The 19441-nt window shown below is 35.5% G+C and overlaps 1 protein-coding gene across 10 annotated transcripts in view; it reads right to left on the minus strand.

Moving 5' to 3' along the window:
- The window catches only part of DCAF6 (DDB1 and CUL4 associated factor 6), a 179938-nt gene that overhangs the window by 127839 nt on the left and 32658 nt on the right, over positions 1–19441 (minus strand). For all 10 annotated transcript variants that reach the window (XM_033428015.2, XM_049715486.1, XM_049715488.1 and 7 more), the window contains one exon: positions 5664–5756. Coding sequence is in view for 8 of the 10 variants with exons in the window: in XM_049715486.1 (XP_049571443.1) it covers positions 5664–5756 (93 nt within the window). In the remaining 2 variants the exon portion in view is untranslated. The remainder of the gene's footprint in view (positions 1–5663; positions 5757–19441) is intronic.

Here is a 19441-nt window from a genome sequence, read left to right on the forward strand (position 1 = left end):
CATCCCAGGCTTCCTGTACTTAGGAATACCAGATAGTACTTCAGCACGATACCTGAGGACCACTTCAACATTGAAATCACTAACAAAAAGCACAAAAACACAAAACCTATGACACTAAATGTATCACAAAAAGGATACAATACAGTATGCTTACAGTATTTGATTTGAAACAAGAAGTCTGAGTGTCACTTTGTTTGATCTCACCTGGGAATGTGAGTGTTGATGTATGTGCTGGGCAACTCAAATTTTTTGCCACTCTGTACATGTATATGGCCATAAATGACGAGGAAAACACTGGAAGTATTGATTTGGGGGTTAAAAATAAACTTAATGAGTAGGTGAATTTGCAAATATGGAATCTGTAAGTAATGAGGATCAACTCTGTATTCAATATTACATATCTTGACCATGGTAACTGCATTATAGCTATATAGGATAATGTTATTGTTCTTAGTAGACAGATGTCAAAGTATTCATGAATGAAGTGCATAATGCTTCCAACTTACTCTAAAATACTTTTTTAAACAATCTATTTGTGGATGTTCATTGTACTATTCTTTCAACTTTTTCATCAGTTTTAAAATCTTAAAATAAATTTAGGAAAAGATATTTCAACTTTATTTTTGGTTTGGTTTTAAGTGAGTATTTACTGTATAACACTGACAAATTCATAACTGAAGTACGACACCAAATCAGAACACAGATCTGGTATAAGTATTAGCAGCTACTTACCTTGACCACCTTAAGTATTTAAGTCACCTCATTTTATCTAAGACCTAGGGTCATGAACAAAATAAGGATTTGCTGAGTACCATACAATACTTTACTGTAAGTCTTATTAATACACATTTAATTAAGGTCAAATTAAAAAAAAGGGGAGAGAATTTGCACCTACATCAACCAAAGCCAATGGAGAATAAAAACTGTTAAATGTTTTAAAAATTTTCATTCCTCTCTCCAAGTATAAGACACTGAGACCTGGTCAATTAAGGTACAAGAAATAACACAGAGAATAATTAATGTAAAGCCTTTAAACAAGATAGAATCATAGCCTTTAATGCTGTCAAATATCTCAGCATGGTTTACCAAGTATCTAAGTATATATGTCACTACATACAATGTAAGTAGTTTCTTAGTCTCATAGGCCTTTGACTTTGCTTTAGTCACATTCAGCAGACATTATTCTTAACAATTTGATTTATCTCCATTCAACAGGTTTATGTATAGCTCCAGAAACAAAAGGAGGAACCTCATTCAATACATTAACATGTGTACTGGCATATCACATATCACTCAAAAATTGAAAGAAATTTCTTTATTAAAGTAATCAGAGTAACCATTAAAGTAATTAGTAAAAAACTGAAGTCTTTTCCCTCTGAACAAATCTCTTGATTTCAGATGTCCCTCTCCAAACTTACTCCTTTTTCTCTAGTATTCCCCATCTTAATAACATCAATATCCACCCACACAGTTGATCAAGTCAAAAACTAAGGAAGCATCCTTCATTTCTCTTTCCCTCATCCACTATATAAAATCCATCAGCAAATCCATGTCCAAGATACATTTCAAATTACTTCTCACCACCTTTAATGCCATTATCTCTGCCTCAACCATCATCTGTTCTCAACTACAATCTCAGAGATTTTCATCTCAGTCTCTGGATTACATCAATGGCCTCCTATCTCCTAGCTTCTGATCTTACTCAAACGCTACTCTCCAAAAAGCAACCACAGCTAACTTTTAAAAAGACAAATCATATCATTTCCATGTTTAAAATACTCTAGTGATCAGCTATTTCAATTACACTAAAAAGTAAACTCCTTAATCTAGCCTATCAAACCTACTACCTGACCCCTGCATAATCATGTTAACTTCATTTTGTACTGCTTCTTTCCCTAATTTATTAATAGATAATTGTTGGAAGAACTATAGTACTCATCTATATACAGTTAGTAATTTCACCAAAGGTCGGAATTTGTTTTTAATTGTTGAAATGGAATCAATACAGCCAATACAGATATGCACGCTACTGGAGATAAATAGCAGTAAAGTCGATTTAAAAAAATAGATGTGCAGCTGCAGTTACAATTTTTGAAAGCTAGATTTATTTTCTTATTTGTGCTTTCCTTGGATTAATGCGTTATAATACTTTTTCAGAAAACATCTAAGAATAATGGCCTACAGAGGTGGAAGATGGCAGAGTAACTTAATCTAAAATGAACAAAACATATTGTTAACTACAATTAGTAATAAATATGAAAGTGAACTAGCTGTAATGTCTATCACTTTGCTGATCATCAGGTTACTCTGACTAATCTAGCTGGCCAAGCAGGTATCTCTTCCCTCCTGCATCACGTTATATACAACACTTTCAAAACTTCATGCTTGGTCCAGGAGTATCTAGATAGAAGATGCTAGCTCTTCAATCTCTTAGTAAAAATCACCCCTCCTCCAACCCATGCCTACCCTTGTCTAAGGCATTGAATACAGAAACTTCTTGCCTTTCTTTTACTAATATTTATTGGGCACCTACTACATGACAGGAAATTTACTAAGTGTTGAGGAAACAAAAAGGAAAAAGAAATGGTCATTGTTCCAAAGAAGTTATAGTCTAATGGTGAGCAACATGCAAACAAACATAATAATTGAGTTATCCATAAAATACGAGAACACAGAGGAAGGAATGCCTGCATCTGCCTTGGTAAACTAGAGATATATCACAGATAAGAGCTGAGGCTTGAAGGATGAAATTAAACTTGCCAACTAAGTAGGAGGTGCATGGGACAGCAGAACATCCCACAAAGAGAGAAAAGCAGAAGCAAAGCATAGAAGAAACAAACAACATTTTATGCTCTAAGAACTAAAGGTAGCTGAATGAAGCCAAATCAAGAAAAATTCTGCATATACTCAGGATTTCTTTTACAGAAGATGCTGCAAGGCTACCTGAGGGCTAACTTCCTTCTGTTTCATCTATACCTTGAGGAGGAGGCCCTTTGGGGGTCCCAGAATATTGTGCGAGGTCTCTTATAGGAATCCATACCTGACTAGGATCCTGAGCTTTGTTTCTATTTACCTTGACCTTCAAGGCCACCAAAACTAAAGTTTAGCTATGCCAAGACTGACAAATATCTTCAGGGCAAAAGTGGCTATCATGCTCACTTCTCTGGATTCCCTTTTTCCCTTCCATTTTGGACTGATAATTCCTTACTATCAAGACAGTTATTTACTTTTAGGATAATTTTTAAAGTTTTTAATCAAGCATTTTTGAGTTGATTTCAGTGGGAGGATTGGTCCAAATAAACTAGCCTGTAATTTTTGAAAAAAGAAGCTTCTCTTTTTTATGTATTTGAGATCTATGATATATATAACTAAGACATGATGCCATTAATAAGGAACAGTTAAATCTATTTTTAAAAAGTATCAAAACTTTTATATGCAATAAATTAATCTTTCCATGAACTCACAGGATTTAAAAAGAGAGTAAAACTATAGGAACAGATAATATCTGACTCAAGATCAAAAAACTTTATTTTCCTATGTAGTGAATCATCAGTGTTTAAAAACAAAAAATATTCCTATATGACAGCAAATTTGGATCTATTAAAACCACTATGTGAAAACTATAAAGTCTTGTTATACTCAAAATCTTTTAAAGTATTATCTGATTAATCATTTCTCAAACTGAAAAAGAAGAGTAATCACTTTTCAAATATATATATTCTACTGGGAACCATACATCAAAGTGATTATCATTTTTTTAAAATAAGCAAATAAAGGAAAAATAAGATCTTTTAAAAATTATTCCAATGGGGATATTCACAAAATAACTGAAGGCAAGGACTTGGAGAGATATTTGTACAGCTCTGCTTATAGCAGCATTATTCACAATAGCCAAAAGGTGGAAATGACCCAAGTGTTCACTGACAGATGAAAGGCTGAACAAAACGTGATACATACATACAATGGAATATTTGTCAACCTTAAAAAGAAAGGAAATACTGACACATGCTGCACATGGATGAACCTTAAGGACCTTATTCTAAGTAAAATAAGCCAGTCACAAAGGACAAATACTGTATAAAACCACTTATATGAAGTACCTGGAGTAGACAAATTCATAGAGACAGGAAGTAGAACAGTGGTTGTCAGGGGCTGGGGGAGGGAAGAATGAAGGGTTATTGCTTAATGGGTATAGAGTTTCAGTTTTGCAAGATGAGAAGAGTTTTGCAGCTGGATGATGGTGATGGTATCACAACAATATGAATGTACTTAATGTCAGTGAACTGAACTCTTAAAAATGGTTAATATGCTTAATTTTATGTAATGTGTATTTTACAACAATTTTATAAGAAACAGTAAAGCTCTGGGACTTCCCTGGTGGTCCAGTGGTTAAGAATCTACCTTCCATTGCAGAGAACATGGGTTTGATCCCTGGTTGGGGAACTAAGATCCCACATGCTGCAGGACAACTAAGCCTGCATGCCGCAACTACTGAGCCCATGCACTCTAGAGCCTGTGCGCCACAACTAGAGAGCCCGTGCGCCACAGCTACTGAGCCCACGTGCTCTGGAGCCCGTACACAACTAGAGAGAAGCCTGCACACCGCAATTAGAGAAGCCCATGCACCACAACGAAGAGCCCACACGCCACAACGAAAGATCCCGTGTGCCGCAACTAAGACCTGATGCAGCCAAATAAATAAATATTTTTTTTAAAAAAGAGTAAAGCTCTGTATCTTTTCAAAACAAAAAAATTATTCCATTGGTATCTAGATGAGTGATTTAAATACTGTAAACATTAAAATTCTGATAGTGATGATCAAAAAGCATTCCACATATACATTATTCCAGGAAGGTTCTCTGAGTAATTGCAGAGCTAAGACAAGCAGGATTCTGAAACATCAAGTTTCCCTCTGCTAAGTCAGGACAATTAAGTAAAGCTATCTCTGAAATAAAACTATGACCTGTCCTTTAATCAAGGATAGCCTCCATACAAACCTTTTATTAGGTTGAAGAACCACAAACATTTATTTAAATATCTTAACTATTTAAATGTAGAAAAACAAAAAATACATGAACAATTTATTCTGTAAGATTGCTAATATTAAATATGACTTCAGTCTGCCCATCTACAGTATTCTCATTCATATAAAAGTATTTGTATACTTACCCTTATAAAGTCAGAAGAAGGGCCAATAAAAATCAGAACATAATGCAAATTAAAATTTAATATGATATCCCAGTTTACTGAACTGGATGTTATGAAGCATTTCATTAGAACCTAGCCACTGTTTGTAAACTGATAAAATTCAGTTTCTTAAACTGCTTGGCTGAAGATTAGATTCTGTGAGCATAAAAGAAAAAAAATCACATTTTTCCCCCAAAAGAATGGCTTATTGAGATAATGTCACTTTTGGCAATTTTATCCACATGCATAAAATGAAGCATATTTAAATTTTCTAGAGTCAAAAGGCTGAATGAAATCTAATGTTTTCTTAAAGAAACTAAGGAACTTGCATGTGATAACTTCCAAATTATATAACTTTAGAAAAATAGGGATATTCTTTACAAATGCCCACTCCATGATTATTCACTATTTCTTGATTTCTAGCTTCTTGATTTTTGTTTTTCTCATTAAGTTGTAGATTTTTAAAACCACTTTACCTTTCTGCTGTAAGGATTACTAATTACTAACTTGGTGTCATCTGAGCCAGATAAAATATATTCTCCAGTCTCATTCCAACAGATCGTATTAACCTAAAAAGAAAGCAAAATAGAAATTTAAGCAGACTGAAAGTAAAATGAGTATGCCATCTTCACTTAGCTGATGGTTTAAAATTTATATCTCTAATGACGTTATGTCTATGGTAAATAGTATTTACCAGTTTACTTAGTGAAAATGCATACTGAGTGCCATTTGGCAAGCACAATGTTCTATAAATTCACAATGAAATATGAGTCTTTCTTAAGTTTTATTTAAATTTATTTTAATTAGCCCATTTTATATCCAGAGACATAAAACCAAGTCACCTAAAAAGGAATTAGAAAAACTTACTACAGAGCTACAGTAACCAAGGCTGTGTGGTACTGTCATGATCATAGACATATCAATCAATGGAATGGAACTGAGTCCAGAAATAACCCATACATTTATGGTCAGGTAATTCTTGACAAGGGGTCCAAGACCATTCAATGGAGAAACAATAATCTTTTCAACAATTGATGCTAGGACACCTGGATATACACAAGCAAAAGGAATTTGGATCCCTACTTCACATCACATACAAAAATTAACTGAAAATGATCAAAGATTTAAATGTAAGAGCCAAATGGGACCTAATGAAACTTCAAAGCTTTTGCACAGCAAAGGAAACCATAAACAAGACCAAAAGACAACCCTCAGAATGGGAGAAAATATTTGCAAGTGAAGCAACTGACAAAGGATTAATCTCCAGAATTTACAAGCAGCTCATGCAGCTCAATAACAAAAAAACAAACAACCCAATCCAAAAATGGGCAGAAGACCTAAATAGACATTTCTCCAAAGAAGATATACAGACTGCCAACAAACACATGAAAGGACGCTCAACATCATTAATCATTAGAGGAATGTAAATCAAAACTACAATGAGATATCACCTCACACCAGTCAGAATGGCCATCATCAAAAAATCTAGAAACAATAAATGCTGGAGAGGGTGTGGAGAAAAGGGAACACTCTTGCACTGCTGGTGGGAATGTGAATTGGTACAGCCACTATGGAGAACAGTATGGAGGTTCCTTAGAAAACTACAAATAGAACTACCATATGACCCAGCAATCCCACTACTGGGCATATACCCTGAGAAAACCATAATTCAAAAAGAGTCATGTACCAAAATGTTCACTGCAGCTCTATTTACAATAGCCAGGAGATGGAAACAACCTAAGTGTCCATCATCGGATGAATGGATAAAGAAGATGTGGCACATATATAAGATGGAATATTACTCAGCCATAAAATGAAACGAAATTGAGCTATTTGCAATGAGGTGGATGGACCTAGAGTCTGTCATACAGAGTGAAGTAAGTCAGAAAGAGAAAGACAAATACCATATGCTAACACATATATATGGAATTTAAGGGAAAAAAATGTCATGAAGAACCTAGGGGTAAGACAGGAATAAAGACACAGACCTACTAGAGAATGGACTTGAGGATATGGGGAGGGGGAAGGGTAAGCTGTGACAAAGTGAGCGAGTGGCATGGACATATATACACTACCAAATGTAAAATAGATAGCTAGTGGGAAGCAGCCACATAGCACAGGGAGATCAGCTCAGTGCTTTGCGACCACCTAGAGGGGTGGGCTAGGGAGGGTGGGAGGGAGACGCAAGAGGGAAGAGATATGGGAACATATGTATATGTATAACTGGTTCACTTTGTTATAAAGCAGAAACTAACACACCATTGTAAAGCAATTATACTGCAATAAAGATGTAAAAAAAATTAAAAATAAATGTAAGAGCCAAAACTTTAAAGCTCTTAGAAGGAAACATAGGTCTCAATCTTCATGAAAACTAAAACCACAATGAATTACCACTTCACATCATTAAGATGGCTATAATAATTTAAGAAAAAGAAAACACAAAATATAAGAAGAATTAGAATGTCAAGAAACTGGAACCTTGATACATTTCTGGTAGGAATGCAACATAGTACAGCTATTTGGAAAGCAGTTTGGCAGTACGGTCAAAAACTGAAACAGAGTTACGCTAAGAGCCAGCAATTCCACAACAAAATGTATACCCAAGAGAACTGAAAACATGTCACAGAAAAACTTCTACACTCAAGTTCATAGCTGCATTATTCATAACAGACAAAAAGGGAAGCATTTCAAATGTTCACCAAATAATGAATAAACAAAATGTGACTAACCCATTTGCTCATAACAAAATATCCATACAATGAAGTATTATTCAGCCATAAAAAGAAATAATGATACATGCTGCCACATGGATGAACCTTAAAAAAGTACGCTAAGTGAAAGCCAGTCTGAAAGGCCACATATTATATGGTTCATTTACATAAAAAGTACAGAATAAGCTTATCTACAGAGACAGAAAGCAGATTATAGCGACTGCCAAGAGCTTGGTGGAGGGGGAATGGGAGTGACTGATAATTGGTATGGACTTTCTCTTTTGGATGGTGAAAATATACTGGAATTAGATAGCAGTGACAGCTATACAACTTTATGAATATAGTAAAAAGGCACTGCACTGAACACTTAAAAGAGATGAATTTTATGGAATGTGGACTATATCTAAATTTAAAAAAAAGAGAAGGAATTACTGACTTCCACTTTCAATCCAGGTGGAGTAACTAGGACCAGATTTACTATCACATCTGAAACAACCAAAAACAGCAGAATATACATTCTTTTTAAGTACACATGAAATATTTACCAATATAGAAGATATTTACTATGGGGCATAAAACAAATCTCAATATATTTAAAAGACTTCAAGTCCCATAAAATGTTTTCTGTCCAAAATGGAATTAAATTAGAAATCATTAACACAAAGAAATATTTGAAAACTATAAAATTGCACATGGTCAAGAAAGAAATCACAAAATAAATTACAACGTATTTTTAACTGAATGACAATAAAAGCACAACATATCTCAATTTTGGGGTTGTAGCGAACATAGTGCTTAGAAGGAAATTTACAGCACAAAAACACCTATATTAGAAGGATAAAGGTCCCATAACAATGACTTCCACTTCTACTCAAAAAGGTGTAACAAGAAGGCCAATGAAATCAAAAGTCAAAAGAAGATTGGAAATAATGAATATAAGAGCAGAAATCAATGAAAAAGAAAACAGGAAAACAGAGAAAATTGATAAAACCAGAAACTGGTGCATTGAAAAGACAAAAGTTAATGAACCTCTACTCAGACTAATCAAGAAAAAGAAGGGGTGGGGGAACTTATTACCAGTATCAGGAATGAGAGCAGTGACATCATTACACATTCTACAAATATTTAAACATATAAAAGAACACTGTGGACAACTTTATCAAAAAAATTCAACAACTTGGGGAGTTAACAAAATCCCTGAAACACACATACTAAACAAAATTTACTCAAGACATTGTCCATTTTTATTAACAAACTGCAGTTAGAATTTTCAACAAAGAAAACTCCAGGCCCAGACTGCTTTGCTGGTGAATTTTGCCAAGTATTTTAAAAACATAAAAGATGAAAATTCTGTACCAAGTATTTTAGAAAACTAAAAAGAACAGTATACTTACCAACTCATTGATACAAGAAAACTATGGACCAATATCCTTAATGTACACATAAAAACTCTAAAACAGAATTTTAGAAAACTGAATAAAACAATATATGAAAATAGATAATACATCATGACTCAAGGAAAATGTAAGAATGGTTTGACACTCAAATATTAATCAATGTAACCCATGATATTAACAAACTGAAAAAGAAAATCATATGGTCACTGCAATAAATGCAGTGACATCTGAAAAAAGAACAGACATTTGAAAAAAATCCAACAATGATTCATAAAAAGAGCTCTCAGCAAAGTAGAATGGAACTTTTTCAACCGGACAATGCACATCCGTTAAAAAACCATCATACTTAATAATGAAAGACTGGATGCTTTCCCTCTAAGATCAGAACAAGACAGGGATGTCTGCTCTCACCACTTCTGTTCAACACTGTCTAGGGTACTAGACAGCACACTAAGACAAGAAAAAGAAATAAAAGGAAACCAGACAGGAAAAGAAGTAAACCTATCTTTATTCTCAGATGCCATGATTGTTTATATAGAATATCCTACAGAATCTTAAAAAAAGGGGGCTGGAACTATTAAGCTTAGGAAGTTTGAGGGATACAGATGAATACCATATTCCCTTGGTATCCAATAGGATGGGTTCCAGGACCCCCTGACGAATGCCAAAGTCTGTAGATGCTCAAGTACCTTATATAAAATGGAGAAATACAGTCGACCCTCGGTATCCACAGATGCAGAGCCTGTGGATATGGAGGGATGACTGTATGTAAAAATAGATAGCACAAGGAATTAAAACCACATATTGCTATTGCTAAATATCTATTAGAATGTCTAAAATTAAAAAGAATGACTGAAAAAAAAAAAGAATGACTGTATCAGGTCTGAAGGAAGAAAGAGAACAGTATAATAGTAGCAAACTTCAACACCCCACTTTAAACAATGGATAAATCATACCGACAGAAAATCAGTAAGGAAACATTAGACTTGTATTAAACTTTAGATCAAATGAATCTAACAGATACATATAGAACATTCCATCCAACAACAGAACATTCTTCTCAAGTGAACACAGAACATTCTCCAGGATAAATCATGTTAGACCACAAAACAAGTATTAGCAAACATTAAAAGAATGAAATCCTACCAAGTATCTTTCCTGCCCACAGTGGTATGAAAATAGAAACTGACAGGAGGAAAACTGAAAATTTCACAAACATGTGGAAATTAAATAACACAGTCCTGGACAACCAGAGCATCAAAGAAAAAAAATCAAAAAATATCTTCAGACAAGTGAAAATGGAAACAAGACACATGGGATGCAGCAAAAGCAGTTCTCAGTGGGAAGTTTATAGCAATCAATGTCTACATTAAGAAAAAAAGAAAGATCTCAAATAAACCATCTAAATTTACACATTGAGGAACTAGAAAAGAAAAACAGCCCAAAGTTGGCAGAAAGAAGATGATAAAGATCAGAGCAGAAATGAATAAAATAGAGAACAGGAAAATAATAGAAAAGATAAAAAAAAAATTAAAAGCTGGTTTTTTGAAAAGATTAACAAAATTGACAAACATTTCGAAGGACTTAACAAGATTATAAAATTATAAATAAAAGACATTACAACTGATACCACAGAAACATAAAGAGTCATAAAAGACTACTATGAACAATTATACACCAACAAATTAGACAACCTGGAATAAATTCCTAGGAACATATAACTAAGACTGAATCATGAAAAAAGAAAATCTGAACAGAACAATAATGAGTAAAGACATTAAATAAAAAACCTCCCAACAGTAACAACAACAAAAAAGCCTAGGACCAGATAGCTTCTCAGGCTTTAAATGTTTACCAAATGTTTCAAGAAGAATTAAACTCATTTTCTGAGGTAAGCATTATCCTCACACCAAGGCCAGATAAGGATACTACAGGAAAAGAAAACTACAAGCCAACATTTCTGATGAATATAGAGGCAAAAATTATCAAGAAAATACTAGCAAATCAAATTCAAAATCACATTAAAAGTATCATACACCAGGACTTCCCTGGCGGTCTAGAGGTTAAGACTCTGCCCTTCCAATGCAGGAGGTGCAGCTTCGATCCCTAGTTAGGGAACTAATATCCCACATGCCACACAGTGCAGACAAAAAATTTTAAAAAAAAATTTTTTTTTACACTATCATTGACCCATACACCATAATCAACTGGGATTTACCACTGAAATGCAAGCATGGTTCAATATAAAGAAATCAATAATTTTAATACACCTCATTAATGGAAAGATAAAAATCATGATTGTCTCAATAGATGCACAAAAAGCATTTAAATTCAACATCTTTCATGATAAAAATTCTCAACAAACTAGGAACAGAAGGATTACACCTCAACATAAAAAAGGCCATATATAACAAGTCCACAGCTAACACCATACTCAAGGGTGAAACGTTGAAAAAAGCTTTTCCTCTAAGATCAGGAGCAAGACAAGGATGTCCACTCTCACCACTTGTATTCAACATACTACTGGAAGTCCCAGCCAGAATAATTAGACAGGAAAAAGAAATAAAAGGCAACTAAATTGGAAATGAAGATATAAAACTATCTTCGTTTGCAGATGACCTCATCGTATATATATTGATAGAAAATCCTGAAGACTTCACCAAAAATTTATTAGCACTAACAAATGATTTCAGTAGTTTCAAGATATATCATCAACAAACAAAAATCAGTTGCATTTCTGTATACTAACAATGAACTATCTGAAAATGAAATAAAGAAAACAAGCCCATTTACAACAGTATCAAAAACAATAAAATACTCAGGAATAAAGTTAACCAGGGAGGTGAAAGATCTATACACTGAAATCTATATGACAAAGATGAGAAACACTGAAAAAACAAACAGAAAGACACATTCATGTATGAAAAAAGTTAATATTATACTATACTACTCAAAAGCTATCTACAGATTTACAGCAATCCCTATCAAAATTCCAAAAGCATTTTTCACAGAAATAGAAGTCCTGAAGTTTGTATGGAACAACTCCCTCTTGCGAGAGTACCGTAATCACAACTGACTGCTGGGCAATCATCGACAGAAAGACACTGAAAATCATCAAAAGATACCCAACACCCAAAGAAAAAGGAGAACCCCCAGTGAGATGGTAGGAGGGGCGCAATCACAATAAAGTCAAATCCCATAACTGCTGGGTGGGTGATTCACAAACAAAAGAACAAGTATACCTCAGAAGTCCACCCACTGGAGTGAAGGTTCTGAGCCCCACATCAGGCTTCCCAAATTGGGGGTCTGGCAATGGGAGGAGGAATTCCCAGAGAATCAGACTTTAAAAGCTAGCGGGATTTGATTGCAGGACTTCGACAGAACTGGGTAAAACAGAGATTCCACTCTTGGAGGGCACAGACAAAATAGTGTGCACATCAGTACCCGGGGGAAGGAGAAGTGACCCCATAGGAGACTGAACCAGACCTACCTGCTAGTGTTGGAGGACCTATGCATAGGAGGGGGGTGGCTGTGGCTTACAACAGGGGCAAGGACACTGGCAGCAGAAATTCTGGGAAGTACTCCCTGGCATGAGCCTTCCCGGAATCCACAATTAGCCCCACCAAAGAGCTGGGTAGGCTCAAGTGCTGGGTCGCCTCAGGCCAAACAACCGACAGGGAGGGAACAGAGCCCCACCCATCAGCAGAAAAGTGGATTAAAGTTTTACTGAGCTTTGCCCACCAGAGCTACACCAAGCTCTTCCAACCACAAGGCCCTCCCAGCAGGAAGCTTGCACAAGCCTCTTCGATATCCTGATCCACCAGAGGGCAGAGAGCAAGAGCAAGAAGAACTACAATTCTGCAGCCTGTGGAATAAAAACCACATTCACAGTAAGATAGAAAAAATGAAAAGTGACAGGACTATGTACCACATAAAGGAACAAGATAAAACCCCAGAAAAACAACTAAATGAAGTAGAGATAGGCAACCTTTCAGAAAAAGAATTCAGAATAATGATAGTAAAAATGATCCAGGACCTCAGAAAAATAATGGAGGCAAATATCGAGAAGATGCAAGAAATGTTTAACAAAGACCTAGAAGAATTAAAGAAGAACACCTAGAAGAATTAAAGAACAAACAAACAGAGCTGAACAATACAATAACTGAAATGAAAAATGTACTAGAAGGAATCAATAGTAGAATAACTGAGGCAGAAGAACGGATAAGTGACCTGGAAGATAGAATGGTAGAATTTACTGCCACAAAAGAGAATAAAGAAAACAGAATAAAAAGAAATGAAGACAGACTAAGAGACCCTGGGACAACATTAAACACACCAACATTCGCAACATAGCGGTCCCAGAAAGAGAAGAGAGAGAGAGAGAAAGGACCCGAGAAAATATTTCAAGAGGTTATAGTCGAAAACTTCCCTAACATTAGAAAGGAAATAACCAGCCAAGTCCAGGAAGTGCAGAGTCCCAGGCAAGATAAACCCAAGCAGAAACACGTCAAGACACACACTAATCAAACTGACAAAAATTTAAGAAAAAAAATTATTAAAAGCAACAAGGGAAAAATGACGACATACAACTCCCATAAGATTTACAGCTGATTTCTCAGCAGAAACACCACAAGCCAGAAGGGACTGGCAAGATATATTTAAAGTGATGAAAAGGAAGAAACTAAAACCAAGATTACTCTACCCAGCAAGGATCTCATTCAGATTCGAAAGAGAAATCAAAAGCTTTACAAACAAGCAAAACCTCAAAGAATTCAGCACCACCAAAGCATCTCTACAACAAATGCTAAAAGAAATTCTCTAAGTGGGAAACACAAGAGAAGAAAAGGACCTACAAAAACAAACCCAAAACAATTAAGAAAATGGTAACAGGAACATACATATGTATAATTACCTTAAATGTGAATGGATTAAATGCTCCAACCAAAAGACAGGCTCACTGAATGGATAAAAACACAAGGCCCATATATATACTGTGTACAAGAGACCCACTTCATACCTAGGGATACACACAGACTGAAAGTAAGAGGATGGAAAAAGATATTCCATCCAAATGGAAATCAAAAGAAAGCTGGAGTAGCAATACTCATAAAAGAAAAAATAGACTTTAAAATAAAGACTACTAAAAGAGACAAGGAAGGACACTACATAATGACCAAGGGATCAATCCAAGAAGAAGATATAACAATTGTAAATATTTATGTACCCAACATAGGAGCACCTCAATATGTAAGTCAAATGCTAACAGCTATAAAAGGGGAAATTGACAGTAACACAATAATAGTAGGGGACTTCAACACTCCACTTTCCTATTGGACACGTCATCCAAAATGACAATAAATAAGGAAACACAAGCTTTAAATGACACATTAGACCAGAGAGACTTAATTGATATTTATAGGACATTCCATCCAAAAAAAGCAGATTACACTTTCTTTGCAAGTGCACGTGGAACATTCTCCAGGATAGATCACATCTTGGGTTACAAATCAAGTCTCGGTAAATTTAAGAAAACTGAAATCATATCAAGCATCTTTTCAAACCACAACACTATGAGATTAGAAATAAATTACAGGGAAAATAACGTAAGAAACACAATCATATGGAGGCTAAACAATATGTTACTAAGTAACCAAGAGATCACTGAAGAAATCAAAGAGGAAAATAAAAAATACCTAGAGACAAATGACAACAAAAACACAATGATCCAAAACCTATGGGATGCAGCAAACCCAGTTCTAAGAGGGAAATTTATACCAATACAACCCTACCTCAAGAAACAAGAAAAATCTCAAAGAAACAATCTAACCTTACACTTAAAAGAACCAGAGAAAGAAGAACAAAGAAAACCCAAAGTTAGTAGAAGGAAAGAAATCATAAAGATCGGAGCAGAAATAAATGAAATAGAAACAAAGTAAACAATAGCAAGGATCAAAAAACCTAAAATCTGGTGCTTTGAGAAGATAAACAAAATTGATAAACTTTTAGCCAGACTCAAATCAATAAAATTAGAAATGAAAAAGTAGAAGTTACAACAGACACCACAGAAATACAAAGCATCATAAGAGACTACTATAAGCAATCTATGCCAATAAAATGGACAACCTGGAAGAAACAGATGAATTCTTAGAAAGGTATAACCTTCCAAGACTGAACGAGGAAGAAATAGAAAGTATGAACTGATCAATCACAAGCACTGAAACTGAAACTGTGATGAAAAATCTTCAAACATGCAGAAGTCCAGAACCATACCCTTTCACAGGTGAATTCTCTCAAACATTCAGAGAAGAGCTAACACTCATCCTTCTCAACTCTTCCAAAAAAACTGCAGAAGAAGGAACACTCCCAAACTCATTCTACGAGGCCACCATCACCCTGATACCAAAACAAGACAAAGATACTACAAAAAAAATTACAGACTAATATCACTGATGAACACAGATGCAAGAATGCTCAACAAAATACTAGGAAACAGAATCAAACAACACACTGAAAGGATCATACATCATGATCAAGTGGAATTTATCCCAGGGATGCAAGGATTCTTTGATATATGCAAATCAAACAATGTGATACACCATATTAACAAACTGAAGAATAAAAACCATATGATCATCTCAATAGATGCAGAAAAAGATTTTGACAAAATTCAACACCCATTTATGATAAAAACTCTCCATAAAGTGGGCATAGAGGGAACCTACCTCAACATAATAAAGGCCATATATGACAAACCCACAGCCAACATCATTCTCAACGGTGAAAGATTGAAAGCATTTCCTCTAAGATCAGGAAGAAAACAAGGATGTTCACTCTCGCCAGAATTATTCAACATAGTTTTGAAAGTCCTAGCCATGGCAGTAAGAGAAGAAAAAGAAATAAAAGGAATGCAAATTGTAAAAGAAGTAGTAAGACTGTCACTGTTTGCAGATGAGATGATACTATATATAGATAATCCTAAATATGCCACCAGAAAACTACTAGAGCTAATCAATGAATTTAGTAAAGTTTCAGGATACAAAATTAATGCACAGAAGTCTCTTGCATTCCTAGACACTAGTGACGAAAAATATGAAAGAGAAATTAAGGAAACACTCCCATTCACCACTGCCACAAAAAGAATAAAATACCTAGGAATAAACATACCTAAGGAGGTAAAAGTCCTGTACTCAGAAAACTATCAGATACTGATGAAAGAAATCAGAGATGACACAAACAGATGGAGAGATATACCATGTTCTTGGATTGGAAGAATCAATATTGTGAAAATGACTATATTACTCAAAGCAATCTACAGATTCAATGCAATCCCTATCAAATTACCAATGGCACTTTTACAAACTAGAACAAAAAAATCTTAAAAGTTGTATGGAGACACAAAAGACCCTGAATAGCCAAAGCAATCTTGAGGAAAAAAGAACTGTAGGAATCATACTCCCTCACCTCATACTATACTACAAAGCTACAGTAATCAAGACAATAGGGCACTGGAACAAAAACAGAAATATAGATCAATGGAACAGGACAGAAAGCCCAGACATAAACCTACACACCTCTGGTCAACTGATCTACGACAAAGGAGGCAAGGATATACAATGGAGAAAAGACAGTCTCTTCAATGAGTGGTGCTGGGAAAACTGGACAGCTATATGGAAAAGAGTGAAATTAGAACACTTCCTAACACCATACACAAAAATAAACTCAAAATGGATTAAAGACCTAAACGTAAGACCAGACACTATAAAACTCTTAGAGGAAAACATCGGAAGAACACTCTGACATAAATCACAGCAAGATCTTTTTTGACCCACCTCCTAGAGTAATGGAAATAAAAACAAAAATAAATGGGACCTAATGAAACTTAAAAGCTTTTGCACAGCAAAGGAAAACTGTAAACAAGACGAAAACACAACCCTCAATGTGGGAGAAAATATTTGCAAACAAATCAACGGACAAAGGATTAATCTCCAAAATACATAAAAAGCTCATGCAGCTCAATATTAAAAAAACAAACAACCCAATTAAAAAATGGGCAGAAGGGGCTTCCCTGGTGGCGCAGTGGTTGAGAGTCCGCCTGCCAATGCAGGGGACACGGGTTCGTGCCCCGGTCCGGGAAGATCCCACATGTCGCGGAGCGGCTGGGCCCGTGAGCCATGGCCTCTGAACCTGCGCGTCCAGAGGCCGTGCTCCGCAACGGGAGAGGCCACAACAGTGAGAGGCCCGCGTACCGCCAAAAAAAAAAAAAAAACAAAGTTTGTAACCATAAAAATGGGCAAAGACCTGAAAAACCTTTTTTCCAAAGAAGACATACAAATGGCCAAAAAGTACATGAAATAATGCTCAACATCACTAATCATCAGAAAAATGCAAATCAAAGCCACAAATGAGGGAGGACCCTGGAAGTCCAGTAGTTAGGACTCGGTGCTTTCACTGCTGTGGCCCAGGTTCAATCCCACGAGCTGCACAGCATGGACAACAACAACAACAAAAAAACACAATGAGATACCATCTCAGACCTATTAGAATGGCTATTATCAAAAATATAAAAGAAGTGCTGGTAAGGACATGGAGAAAAGGGAACCTTGTGCACCACTGGTGGGAAGGGAAATTGATACAGCAACTATAGGAAACACTATGGAGGTTCCTCAAAAAATTTAAACTAGAACTACCATATAATCCAGCAATCCCAATTTTGGGTATATATTTGAAGGAAATTAAAATACTATCTTGAAGAGATATCTGCAGCACCCCATATTCATTGTGTCTTTATTTACGATACCCAAGACACGAAAAGAACCTAGGTGTCTGTCAATGGATGAATGGATAAATATGATAAACACACACACCCATGCACACAATGGAATATTTTTCAGCCATAAAATTGAAGGAAATCCTGACGTTTGCAACAATGTGGATGAATGCCGAGGGTGAGATAAAGAATGACAAATGCTGTATGATATCACTTATATGTGGAATCTAAACACGCTCAACTGATAGAAACAGAGAGTAGACTGGTGGTTGCCAGAGGCTGGAAGGTGGAGGAAATGAGATGTTCAAAAAGTATAAACTACCAGTTATAAGGTGAGTAAGTTCTGGGATCTAATGTACAGCATGGTGTTTACAGGTAGCAATACTGTGCTGTATACTTGAAAGATACTAAGAAAGTAAATATTAAATGTTCTCACCACCACCACAACAACAAAATGGAAATTATGTGAAGTGATAATGTGTTAACTAAGCTTATTGTGGTAATCATTTTGCAATATATATGTGTATCAAATCATTACATTTTACACATTAAACTTATACATTTATATATGTAAATTATATCTCAATAAAGATGGGGAAAAAATAGAGTAGAAGGATACCCATGAAACTAAAACAAGTGGTTATGTGTTTTAGGGAACAGAAAAAAATGGGGAAGACAGGAACAGGAGTGAGAGCCATACTTCTCAATGTATACATTTTTTTTGTTAATTTAGTGTATTTATTTTGGCTGTGCTTGGTCTTAGTTGTGGAATGCGAGATCTTCATTGTAGTATGCAGGATCTTTCATTGTGGCGCATGGGCTTCTCTCTAGTTGTGGCATGCAGGCTCTAGAGCACGCAGGCTCAGTAGTTGTGGTGCACAGGCTCTCTAGTTGTGGCATGTGGGCTCAGTAGTTGCAGCACGCAGGCTCTCTAGTGGTAGCACACGGGCTCTAGAGCATGTGGGCTCAGTAGTTGTGGCACGTGGGCTTAGTTGCCCCATGGCATGTCGGATCCCGACCAGGGATCGAACCTGCATCCCATGCATCAGAAGGTGGATTCTTAACCACTGGACCACCAGGGAAGTCTCTCAATGTGTATTTTTTTATGTAGTTTATTTTTGTACAATGAGAAGGCATCACTCGTTTTAAAAAATGCAAAATAAAAATAAGGACAAAAATTTTTTTAGTATGCAAGCAGAAAAGATATCTTTAAGCTAGCAAGAAAAGTTTATGTTCCACTCATCCTTAGAAAAATATTTGAGAAAATACTCAGTAAAACCTGAAAGTAAATTCAAAACTGGAAAGATACAGAATCCACAGCTTGTAAAAACTTCAGAATCACAAAGGTAGTTATACATTATGCAAGAATCCATCTGAAA

The sequence above is a fragment of the Orcinus orca genome, chromosome 1 (genome assembly GCF_937001465.1).
Source record: "Orcinus orca chromosome 1, mOrcOrc1.1, whole genome shotgun sequence".
Taxonomy (NCBI): domain Eukaryota; kingdom Metazoa; phylum Chordata; class Mammalia; order Artiodactyla; family Delphinidae; genus Orcinus; species Orcinus orca.